Raw genomic sequence first — 12,881 nt, 5'->3', positions numbered from 1 at the left:
AAATTATGATGAAGTTTGTAGTTGCGACCCAAGGAGTGAGAATCATGAGGAGGAAAAGTTAGAAAACCTGTATGGGAAAAGTGAATTAGTAAGGCTCTCTTGTCACATAGCAACTGCTGTTTTAGACCTTATTTAACCTGATATACATGGTACGTAAGATCTGTATCTGTACGCATTATCTAGACATCACATTAGTGAGTCTTTGCCTTTGCACCTAGTATTAATGAACATTCCGTCAATTTGGTCTACAATCTGATCAGATGATTAGCTAGCATAATTTAATTTTTAAATAAATTTTATTGTTTTATAGTAAATATATGGAATGGAACATTTAGCTGTTACAGAGCCATATGTTTTTCCTAGTGACTGGTAGCGACCAAATATGGAGTTAAAAGTGAGAGTGAATATTGGACTTGAAAGGGAGACCAGGGAAATGACAGTGTACCTGGACCACCTCCAGGTGTGGTCAGGCTGATGTGATTGTAGGTGTAAATACATGCAGATAATACTGTGTTCTGTGTGCATTTACATCTGCATCAACATGCAATTATCTGTATCCAGACAGGATACACAGATATGTACTCAATCTTACTGCCAATGAGAGATTAAGTGCCACTTTAACCTCTGTTCTGTTCCAGTGCAGCAACTAACTGGCAACCAATAGAAGACTGTGGTTGTCAGGGTGAAATGAATGATAAGTAGGGTGTTGCTAGAAGACAGTTGATATGTTGACTTTCTCTGGATAAATAAAAAACAAACAAACAAGCAAAAAATAAAAAAACAACCTCAAGGTGAAATACTGCTGACATTCTTCTTTCTGACTGACATTTCCCCATCTGATTATTTCAAATAACAGTAACAGACATTCTCAGCTTTTTAATATGTTTCTGGCACTCTATTTGTGGCCAGAGAATGCAATGACATTTCATCTTCTCTTCTCTGCAGACGACTCAGATTCTGTCATGGGATTTTGCTTTGTGTATGTATGCTGTAAGTGATATTGAGAGGAAGTGATATGAGTCACACTCAGCATAAAGCATTAATTCTCTTTACCTCTAAAGTAAACCATGGTTATTCTTTTCTTTTTTTTCCAAACTCAAAAATGGCATATAGGATATTCTCCAAGCTACAAGTAAATACAAACTAAACACAGTGTCTACAACAAGTTGATCAATGGCAACTTGTTTTTTTTATTGAATTCAGTGGTATTGTAGCTGCCTTTGAAATGAGTTTACATGGAGTTTAGGGGAATCGACTCTGACAAATGAAATTTATCTGAATAAAACAGAGTTTTTAAAGGCAATGGCTGTATGCTGACAGGCTATGGCCCAGTGATTTATAAGGCTCTGCCAAAGGCCCCTGCATTGGAAGAATGAAACTTATGTTCATTATACATAACACACGCCACTTTGGATCGTTTAATAAACCAAAGAATTGACAGTCAGGAAAAAAATAAAACAATTGTAGGAGACGGGGATCAGTCAAAAGCTTTCCACGCTGAGAATAATGTAGATACGGAGCATCTGCCATGTTGTATCTTTAGACAGTGTGCCCAAACTACAAAAGATGTTTTTTATTTTCTTACCCCAGGTGGTATCTGGCCTTGCAGGCAGCTTGGATTCTATACGATGAAGTTTTGAGATCCCTGTCTCTGATATGTGCCCTTGTGATACAAGTACATCTCAACCTCAATACATAGGAGGTCAATTCAATTTTATTTTTAGTGCTCAAAATATTCAAAATGATCTATCTATCTATCTATCTATCTATCTATCTATCTATCTATCTATCTATCTATCTATCTATCATCTCTTTCTTGGGACTATTTATTCAGTGGAAAGTAATTCAATGAAAACACTGTGATCTAATTTTTGTCTGTAGAGTATTTTTGAGTAACCTCATTTCATTCAAAAAAAATTAAAAGATTAAAGAAGATTAAAATATTTAAACCAATTTCCAATACAATTCTACTTATTCTAGTGTCATTATCTGCTTGAGCATTGAGAAAAATTTAACCTGATTTTAGAGAACACTCTAAAAGCGCTGATTTGCTTAGGAGAAAAACTGAAAGATCGGACTGGCAAATTTTTTCACTTTTTTGTTGCTGTCAACAAAACCTATGAACAAATCCTCTGTGCCCCGGAGCTCCAATGTTGTCTGAACACTATTAAAAACACATCAAATCAACTATAGATTATTTTGAGTCAATCTCACATATACCATCCTCCTGCTGTAAATACTCACTGAAAAACCAAATATTACATATTAATCCACTACTGAAAATAGTCCCCACTAAATACACTACTTCCTTCTGTTTTCATAACATCTGCTACAAGTTCCCAGCTGTTACCTTTGTCCCCAACCTTTAATGCACCTTCACTGTCACATCAAAGCTACAAGAGTCAGTGGATTTTTATTCCATGTATTCGAAGGCATGTTGTGTTTTCGTGAGCTGTGTCAGACACTTACTGCTGACCAGCTGCCCCACGCTGAGTGCAGAGGAAGAGGAGGAGGTGGAGGAGGAGGAAGAGGCCTGGTGGAGAGGACTCTGTCTGTGGGGCATGTGGAGCAGGTTCGGCTGAGATGATGTGGAGCCTGTCTGACCCTGCTGCTGGACATACAAACACATAGTGGATAAAATATGTTGACAGCATGTAGCACAGTGAATTACCAATCGTTAATAATAATCATCATTTACATTAATCATGTCATTACGATGATTAGGCTGTAATATTAAATCTAATCAACCAATCAGCAGCTATTAAATTAGCCACTTGGAAGCTGAATGTAATGACATTTAGCTTGTACTGGATAATGAAGAAATGTTTATTAATGCCTGCAGTATTTATACTGACAGAGCAGAATATAATGTCAATAGTCTGCTCAGTAGACTACAGCAGTATTTTACTACTGCAGGAGACGGTGAGAGTCAACTCAGGTACTCCGCTGAGCTTTACAATTGCTACTCTGCAGAAAATCAACTGAGTTAAAAAAAAAAAAAAGAAAACTACTCATGACAATTAGAGTTTTCTCTCTCATCATCAGACCTGAGAGGATGCTTTTAATGGCAACCTGAATCTGAAATAAAAACATGTGGACACAGCAGTCCCCATATCAAACATAATTCATGATCCACAAGCTGCGTGCTCTGATGGCAAAAAAAACTATGTATTTTCATGTTTTATGCACATTTGAATTGCTTTTACAAGAACAAGATGGTACGTCTTCACTTTTAAAATGAAAGGCTCTGCTATAAGCTAGGCTGGCTTCTCCTATCCTTTTTTTTTGCAATTAATTATTTTCTCTGTGGCATGTGTTTGTTTGGATGGTAGGGGGGTGTCAACAGCGATGCACACACTGTCAGGACTGTTGACAGGCTTGGAGAATTATCTAGCTTCACTGGAAATATTCTAGACTGCAGGCTCTGACAACCGTGAATTATGCCCGTGTAACAATGTGTACATGCAGGCTTTGAAGTGGAGACAAAAGCATAAACATTATTACAAATGCATTAATTCATTCAAGAGTATGATCTGGCGTTTTCAGGGAGCCACAATTAGGTGTCCATCTGCTGAGAGTTCATCCATTCTGCACTGTATGGGCCTTCAGTGTGAACTTTTACCCTGTAATTCTGCACTGACATCACCATTATCAAGTCAATAACATTTGTATTGTTGTGTGCATGTATTTGACTCCACACTTGTGCACCATGTAGATCTTCAAGTTTCTACACTTACAGTATGAACTCAAATCTAGTGTGCAAAATGGAAAGGAATTGGGTTTTATTCCTTTAAATAAAAACAATAACCCTGTTGTTTAGGTCAGAGAGAACAAATCATAAGGCTGGAGAGTGTGATTGAGGGGGGGCGAGAAGGAGGGAGGGAAAGTCAGAACGGAAAGAGGTGGAGAGCATATTCAGGACTGTTTGAGTTTTAAGTGCGGTGATGAAAAGTGTTGCTTTGTTTTTTTTTGTTGTTTTTGTTTTGTTGTGTTTGAGCTCTGCAGGAGCACAGCTGTCTGAAGGGTTGGCTGATAAGTGCCTTCCACTCACGCACAGACACAAATGCACACATTGAGAACAATGTTGTACCAAACGCTCCAATTTCCCACGTGGAATGCAAATAAGTGAGAAGAGTATTTAGCATAAAGCAGACCAGAGTAGCAGTCATGAATCTGGTATGACTCCACTAGGTGTTGCTCACTGGACAGTTTTTGAGTCTTTATCATTGTTGAAACATCTATTTAAGTATATAATAAGCTGCTCTTCAAGATATCTTCCTCTATGTGTGTGTGTGTGTGTGTTTGTGTTTGTGTTTGTCAGTGTCTATGTTACCTGCTGTCCAGGCTTGATTGGTGACAGCGTGATTCCCTGGGTGTTGATGACAGGCAGGATCTGATTGCCGATCACTGTGGCGATGATCTGGCCTTGAGCGTTGGTCAGAAGCTGAGGTGTAATTGGCTGTACCTGCAGTGCTGGGTTGCTACCCCCTGATTGGCTGGAGGGCCCTGCAGAGTTGGGCATCAGTGGGATTGTTCCAATTATCTACAAAGGGGGTAGAGAGGAGACGAAATCAGCTGGGCGGTTTTTAACAGAAGATCGAGGAGAGAGGGTAAACGCTACTGGATGTATCTGTCTTAATGATCTCTGCTGCTGGGAGACTTTTTTTTTTTTTTTTTTTTTTGCCTTTTTGTACGTGATTGGAAACAAAGCACGAGTTGGTCATTTCACCATGTTATTAGGCTAATCAGAGCGCTCAGCTTTCCAGTTGGTCTTTGTGTGATTTTAAGAGAGAAGCACGCACAAGTGTCCACTGATCATCTGTCACTGAGGTGGTTTTACAGGCCAGAGAAAGTGAAGCCAAAGCAGACTGCTGGGAGCGCACTGCAAAGGTCAGCGCTGAATACCTGTGTGTGTGATGGTGCACACCACTGACTGTATTATCCATCACCAGGCAGGACTTGGATGAGTGTGTGTGTGTGTGTGTGTGTGACTGTGTGTGTCTACGTGTGTTTGTGCTTAAGTGTCTTTGTCTGTCTCTGGTGAGGAGTGAGGCTGCTGAGAGACAGAGACCCACATTTTACCCTCTCTCTCTCTCACTTTCTCTCACTCTTTCTCTCTCACACACACACACACACATACAGAGGCAGAAAAATATAAGTGGAAAGAAAGAACAAGAAAAGAAACAATAAGACAGAGCAAAGAAGGGCATCAGAGAGTGAGACAGGACCCTGTGTTTCTAATTCAACTCTCAGGATCCCAGGGGTACTTCACCCCCCCCCCCCAGTCTCTGCGTTCCTCTCCTCTGTGGCTGTAATCAGGAAGGGCAGATCAAAGGGGGCGGCAGAGTGTCACTGCAGCGTTTTAGCTCTCAGAGCTGCCAGAGTGTGGCCAAGAGTGGCGCTTTAGGGGGGTCTTAGCACCTCTTCACCATGATGAAGGTTAATGTCATCTGGGGACTGGTTCTGAGCAGCTCCTGAGCAGCCGTCGCCCCCCGCTGACATCCCTCCACCACCAAGCCTCATTACACCAGAGAGCAGCTCAGGATGGAATAGATGCCCATCATTCTAAATTCTGTTACTGGGCAAAACAAGGAGCTACTTTTTGTCAAAACTGCTCTTTTCTTCTTCTTCTTTCGGATTATATTTTAGTACAAGCTTCTACATCTCAGCTCAAAACAACACAAAATCACAAACAGCCTCTACATGGCATTAACCCAGGCATTTTGTGGCGCCCTAGTCACTCTCACCACTACTGCTTATGTACTTCAGTGTGTGGTTCCTCTCCCCCTCCTCTCTCCTCCTGTCTCTTTGACATAATAGGGAAGGATCAGTGAGAGAAAGGTGGGCCGACAATCTGTAATTCATCCCTGCCACGGCTCATTTGCTTACGTTGCTTCACATTAAGGGAGAGATAATTTATCTCTCTCTCTGCGCCGGCTTTACAAATTCCCTGTAATGCTCTCCTGCCACTTAGCATATTTTATTGCCCTGCCTGACGCTCTTGTCTCCCGAGTCTCACTGATCCCGCTTTGCATGCCACCGTGGCAGAGGACTTGTTCCGCTCAATTATTCATCGTCACTGGACTAAGTGGTTGTTCTATAAGCATAATAAAAGAGCAGGAAAGTGACAGCTTAGCTCTCGTTCCTGTCCCGCCATGTAATGCTGCTCCATCCAACTGTCTCATGCAGATGTTTCATGGCATGATGTCTCAAAGCCCTTCTGGGGCTGGAAGGGTAGCGTCTGTAGTCAGCTGTTTGATTGTTAATTTATGGACAGAAGGAAGAACTTTGTTATACACCTAATGAGGAGGGGGCTTGATTTTACAGTTTAACATAATTAAGGCTGGGTATCAATCCTCTGTACCTACCGAGTGCCAGCAGAAACACATCTATAGCACTGAAAAGGATCAGTTTTTCACATAATTACCGGACAGATTCTTAGGTTTACTTAATCTTTTAATATAAATTTCCAAAACTCAATTTTATGTTTTATTAAAGCAAAGTTCATTAATTAAAACCAATGCAATGGGCAATTTGGTAACATTTATATTCTCCAAGTATCAAGATTCTGGGTACCTAAACTAAGCTATTACACACTCATATGTTACAATACTTTCCCACTGTACGGTTGCGCTTGATTCATAAAAAATGCTTTCAAAAAGCTAACTATGTGTGTTTCTTGTGAGTCTGAATTAATTGAGAGCAGCAATTGTTACTGGTTACTGGTTCATAGCAGGTTATTTTGGTGTTTAAACCACTAACTATATAAAATACTCACAGAGCTTTCAACTCCTAAAGGTGAGCCAATGAGGAAGTCCCTTAAACCTGCATTCTTTCTTTATGAGTCTTTTTTTCTCTTCTCACTTGATTTACTGCCACAATAAACAATTTCCTCATGGGTTTTTGGTCTCAGTGACTAGTTTCAGGTCTTCTTCAATACAGCATGATGTTCATTTTATAAATTATGGTTTAGAGTAAAATTGATGGTGAATTTGGCTAGGGTGTGACTACCTTCTGACTGAAAAGTCACTACCACAGCGTGTCCTCATGTTCCAGTCCATTCAGGACTGAGGTGTAGCATGGTGTACCCCCTCCAGCTGCAACCTCTCATACAAATATGCTCACTTCTGGCTCCATCAAAGGAAGACAGCAATGGCCATAATGCCAAACATGAGGTTTCAAAACTCCAGAGTGCTTTGCAAAGCTCACATTTGGTAACTGTGTGCTCTCAGATCTGCAGTACTCCAAATAAACCAGCAGGAAATTTACGCTCTGAACAACTAGTCCAGACCTGATGGAGATGTGCAATCATTCCTGTTTCTTGAGGTGAAATTTCATCGTGCCAACATTTCACAAATAAGCAGCGCTCAGAAACTTCTCTCATCCTTCTCCTCAGTTGTCTTTCTTCTAATTTTTTTGGCTTCCTGTGTTTGCTTCCCGCTCCAGTTCGTATGACATGTGCGTAACGTGCTTCTCTCAACCCAGCAGAACTCATTAAGATTATGCTGCTCTTGTTTCCACAGAAATGTCATCTCATCTCTCCAGCCAGGGCAATCTGTGTCTTTAGCCATGGTCACCAGGCAATATCTCTGCCCATTTTCTCTCCTCCACTGTTCATGCGGTGAATTGAGACCCAAGAGGGAAAATGTTTGGGAAGTTTGGTCCAAAGTCCAAAAAGAAAAAGAAAAAGAAAAGGAAATAAAAAGAGCTAATATTCAGAGCCAATCAAAACCTCTAACCCATACATTTAATAGGTTGGTTGGTTGGTATTTTCTATTAAGAGCTTTTGCTTTATTTTATCAATTATACAACACAATTCAGGTACAGCTTATTAATGTGCAGCTTATTAGCGCAATGATAGCTGCTTAACAGAATGTAGCTGATCAACAGAAATTAAAAACTAAAGTATTATTTTTTTCAACAAAATCTGCTTTTTTTGTTTTAGCTGATAATAAATTTAACACTTTCAGTTTTCGGAGTGCTGGTCAGGCAACACGAGCAACTTGTATGACATCGACAGATTAACTGATACTGAAACTAATCAATAGTTGGAGCCCCACAGTAGATTTAAAATGAAAGGGTCAATAGCAGTTTACACTGAGGTTACACATGATCTAAGGGCTACAAGCTTCCATCAATACACAGGTTGTTGTTCAGTTTCATTTACTTTACAGGCTGACTGTAAGTATGCAGGTGGATGGTTTGACGGCCCAAATTTCAGGAAAGCAAGGGTTTCCATAGCATACACACAAACCATTTCAACGGTGTTCTCAGGACATAAGAAACATAAAACAAAACAGCCCTCAATGTCCCCATTTCCCAACATATTTTTCTGCCATATTAAGGCTGTGGGAAAAGTGAGAATTTGGTCTGGATAGAGGATGTTGAAAAAATGCCACAGATTCATAAAGAAAAAAAAATCTCAGCAGGGAGAGTGACTTACCAATATTCTGGCTTTTATCCTCAGCTTTAATCACTGTTGTAGAGGCGGGGAGGACAAAAGAGCCTCATTGATTCTCCTTGGAGAATAAAAAGGCTGGGGCCAGTATAATTAAGTTTTAAAAACATATTGAACTCCAAACGTTCATCAAACCTGGCACTTTTCAAGGTCCCCAAAGCACTCAGTTATGAAAAGGTCTTTTGACAGAGTTGTAGAAAAAAGTATAAGGTCAAAGACACTGTACTATGTTTTACACTCAAGGAAAGGTGACTTTTTACTCATGCAGTGCACTGATGATACCTGACTGTTCCTTAAATTTCAATTAAACACTACCCTGAACAGATGACTTTCAGTTCTCCAGCAAATACAAAACAAAGTTTGACAAATGCTGCTTCACTGCCTTCTGTTTTGTAGCTTTTTCATGCTGACATAAGTTCTCAGAGCATGTTTGGAGGACCTCGAGCCTTGTTTGGGGTATGCATTAGCCTGTATAATCTCCTCAATGTTGGGGGGTGAAGGGAGGCGGGACCCTCTGATAGGGTGGTGCATGTTTCAGGGCCTTCCGTCTGAATAATGCTGTGGAATAATGAAGTGGGGAGCAAAGCCTGTAGCCCAGGGCTTTGACCGTCTCTGTGACCTGATTATGTCAGGGGCTGTCAGCCGCCAAGACACTACAAAAGCACAGAGCATCCCATCAAGTCCATATTCACAGTGATCTGTCCCCAGTGCTCCAGGCACCTTGTGAGCCAGGGAAGTCCATACTGTCTCATTAGTGATGTTTAGCATCAAGCGCTCAGACGATACTTTACTGTAAACAATTGGGCATGGTCACACTGGTCGTACTGAAACCACACTCCAGTGAGCTAAATGTCAAGTTTAACGTTAAAAATAAACTGTTTCCGTGTGTTTTCTCATGCTACGAAATGTCACCCACTGCTTCGGATTCACCATGTATGTGTTTACAATAAGGACAGTGCAAGTGCTGAAAGATGAAACAGGGGTAAAGGTAAATAACATAGAGTGGCATGAAAGGGCACATTGTCCATACAATTTTCCTTTAATATGTGCTGTGTGCACCTGCGATAAGATGATTCATTAGATAGGGTCCCACAATGACAAGCATCATCGTTCAAGCCTCTGGCTACTGATGGAACAATTCTGCAGCCACCCTGTAAATATGACAAGGTCAGCGTTTTACTGCGACAGGCGCATGCGGATAAGAGAAAGAAGGGATTTGTTTATTCCCAAAAAGCTTAATATATGGTGGGGTGGCTACTAGAGTGTAGACAAACAGCTCCAACACAACACACAGACCCACCACTAGGAATCATTGAGGGAAGATCAGAAATACTATACAAAGGTTTTATTTGGAGCTGCACATTCATATGTGATAGATGGTACAGCAGCATCTCTTACAGATCTGTTATCAAGGAAACTGTTTTCTCTCTGCAGTATTTTAATTAGCTGTATGTGTAACTGATGATTCAGAAAGTTTGTTATTGTCCAGTGTATGGCTCTCACCTGTCCTTGTGCGTTGGTGACCAGCTGTCCAGTGGCTCCTTGCAGGTTTGACAGACTGTTTCCAAACACCTGAGAACCGGCGATGGATCCCATAGCTGCTGCTGCTGCTACCTGGCTGGCCAGTGGGTTCAGCTGGTGAGGGCAAAGAAATCATTCATCAAAAAAGTCTTCTGGTTTTGTCACTGATGCAGATGTTTACTAGTAAAACACAAATTCTTAGGAGTACAGGTTCAGAAAGGCTTGGGGTTGTTTCACACTCCCACTCTTTGTTGTCGAGGCCAGAATAGGCTAACTGCAGTGAGGTCTGTATAGAGAGGGCTATGTAGTCCATCATACAGTTCCCAGAGGTCTGTGCTCCTGAACCCAGTGGGAGTCTGGGTAGAGGGTAGGGAGGAGCAGTGAGAATGGGAGGGTGGCTGTGAATAAGTGGCCATTTTACCAGTCTAAGTGCTTCCTCTGGCCCCCGTGGCTCCCCACGGGCCGAGTCAAGTCTCTCCACCCACAGCAACAGACCAACAGCATCCCGCTCACACAATAGAGCCAGGCAGCATGGTCATGTTTCACTGTATCGTCAACCCCTTCAATACGCTTCGACTGCGAATTCCTCCTGCGTCATAATGCAATAGCACACTGTTACTTTTGAAGGAGAGGAGGGTTAAAATGACGATCTTTACCCTCGCTGTAATGGACTCATCTGGTCTGGCCTGTGGTTGTGAAAAGAGGCTCCTTGCGTCGGGGAGAGGTTGTAGAGCCCGCCACATCGTCGAGATTACCCATATAAATCAAGCTAACCACTTATTAAGGACCTGAAAATGCACTGCTGATTTGGTTGTAGAGCAGCAGAGCAAAGTCTTATTAGGTTGAGTAAGTAGATCAAAGACCAAGAAGAGATAGGAGACCTCCCAATTACTCAGCAGAATAGAGAAATAATAGAAACACTGCTTTGGAGCAGGCTGCTTGTTCCCTACTGCTTATAGATATATTCAAACAAACTTCTGAAATTAAAATTAGTTTCTATAAAATGTTTACAATAACAAAGTATTGCATGCATTTCACAAATTGGTAAATTCATGTAAAATACAATGTGCTGTAAAACAAATTCTTTGCACACTCTCTGTGCTCTGCAGGGAATTCAGCTTTGTTCGTCTGAGATCATTCAGTTGCCATTCATCTTTTATCGTACCCCACCACCATATATTATTACACTTTCTGAAATCAAATGATGAAAAAATGCCACCGAGCGATCAATACTTTTTCATTGACAGTAAAGGTTAAGCACATTAAGAATGACACTGCATTTGTCTTATGAAATCATATTTCATGTTGGTGGCCTCAAATTGGCCGTGATTGATATTGCCTCCTCTTGTCTGAAAGTCATCCAGTTTTTCCTCGATAATCGCAAGATTGTCTTTTATGTGTCCAGCAGTTGTCCTACGGAAATCTTGACATCTCAGATGTTAGAAAAGTCAGATTCTGACTTTACAAACAAAAGTAACCCTATAAGAGAAGCTCAGTCAAGCTGGAATTAACCTGCAACATTTGACAGTAGCTTTAGGGATGTTTTGACAGTATTATACCTAAACCTACATGTACTATGGCAATAATATGTTGGCTAGTTTTGGGTACCCTAACCACTATGGAACTTTATGTGATATAAGGTGCATAACTTATTCCAGAAACATGTCATTTCTTAACAGTGTTGTAGCAATGATTTTGACCCTGTCAGGCAGCCTTAACTGCAAATGCACAAACAATTAAGTTAAAGTTTTGTTGTGTTATTGCCATCATCATCACACACACTTACCACACTGTGGTTGTAAGTGTTAATTGTGGTGGTAGATGTCAACAAAGAAACCATCCTCTCTGATGTTTTTGCCACTTACAGATGTTTTAGCATCTTTAAATGATTAGCAAAGCGCAGCAGCTAAAGGAAACATCTCCACAGCTATGCAGTGCACTATAGCACTTTCTTAGTGATAAAAGATAAAAATACATTTTAAATATGCAGAGTTGTATGTTACTCAGATCGTATCAAAATCATATGCCTGGATGGACTTGGCCAACACACTTCTTTAGTCCAACATTACAAAGCACATGAACACCGTTATCTTCAGAATTCCAAAATAAGATTTGATCAATATGAGGTGAAGCAGGGAAGTTTTCTTAACAGTTACTGCTGGATGTTGACACCAGCCAGGAATCATTTCGCTTTCACTTATGACTGGAGAAGTGATCATAGCAGTTGAAAACCCGGACCATCTACTGCAATGATTTATGTTTTATGAAAATACAATACCTTCCAAAATGCAAATAACACCGGTCTATAATCCATGTTAGTGACAACAATATTATGGCCGTTGCGACTGAATGGGAACACAGAGAAAAGCCAGCATGGCCAGTTAAGCACAGTTAAACAGAGGCTACAGATCAACACACAGATAATGTGATCTGCTCAGGCGAGCACACCCAGAGTTTCCCTGAAATCTGCTGTGCTTGGTGTCATTGTGTGAGTGATAGGTTGTTGGAGAAGCTTTCAGATTTATTTGAAATATTATTATTGTGTTTCATTTGATGATAGCCCTTTCAGATGCTATGTTTTTCTGGTAAATCTGGGTGAAAAGAGAGCAGGCTATATTACTTTATCTCTTGGCCCTGGGTAATATGGATAGCAGTTGAAAGGAGAGCCAGGAATAAGGAGAGGTGAGGCTGTGTTCAACACCTAAACAGGTGATTTTCCGCCACGGTGACTCCTCTCAACACCTCGACGGGAGGCATAAAATGACAGACCCGGCCTAGCATTTGTACTGATTGCATGTGTTGGAGGAGATAAACAGTGATCTTCCAGTTTGCAGAGCCTGCATGTTAACCATTGTGTTTGATTCTTTTCATTCCTTGTGAAAAGGGCGTCAAAAGGGTTTTC

The 12,881-nt window shown here is 40.9% G+C and overlaps 1 protein-coding gene across 16 annotated transcripts in view; it reads right to left on the bottom strand.

Annotated features, from left to right (window-relative positions):
• Window positions 1-12,881, bottom strand: part of pou6f2 (POU class 6 homeobox 2) — a 73,407-nt gene that overhangs the window by 9,550 nt on the left and 50,976 nt on the right. For 15 of the 16 annotated variants that reach the window (XM_046371390.1, XM_046371385.1, XM_046371391.1 and 12 more), the window contains 3 exons: window positions 9,962-10,093; window positions 4,334-4,543; window positions 2,470-2,611 (listed from right to left, as the gene is read on the bottom strand). In XM_046371390.1, coding sequence (XP_046227346.1) covers window positions 2,470-2,611; window positions 4,334-4,543; window positions 9,962-10,093 — 484 coding nt within the window. The remainder of the gene's footprint in view (window positions 1-2,469; window positions 2,612-4,333; window positions 4,544-9,961; window positions 10,094-12,881) is intronic. The other variant, XM_046371383.1, reaches the window with a different exon arrangement.

This window comes from Scatophagus argus, chromosome 18, assembly GCF_020382885.2.
Source record: "Scatophagus argus isolate fScaArg1 chromosome 18, fScaArg1.pri, whole genome shotgun sequence".
Taxonomy (NCBI): domain Eukaryota; kingdom Metazoa; phylum Chordata; class Actinopteri; family Scatophagidae; genus Scatophagus; species Scatophagus argus.
The sequence above is the reverse complement of the archived record's forward strand: the minus strand, read 5'-3'. Positions and strand labels throughout refer to the sequence as shown.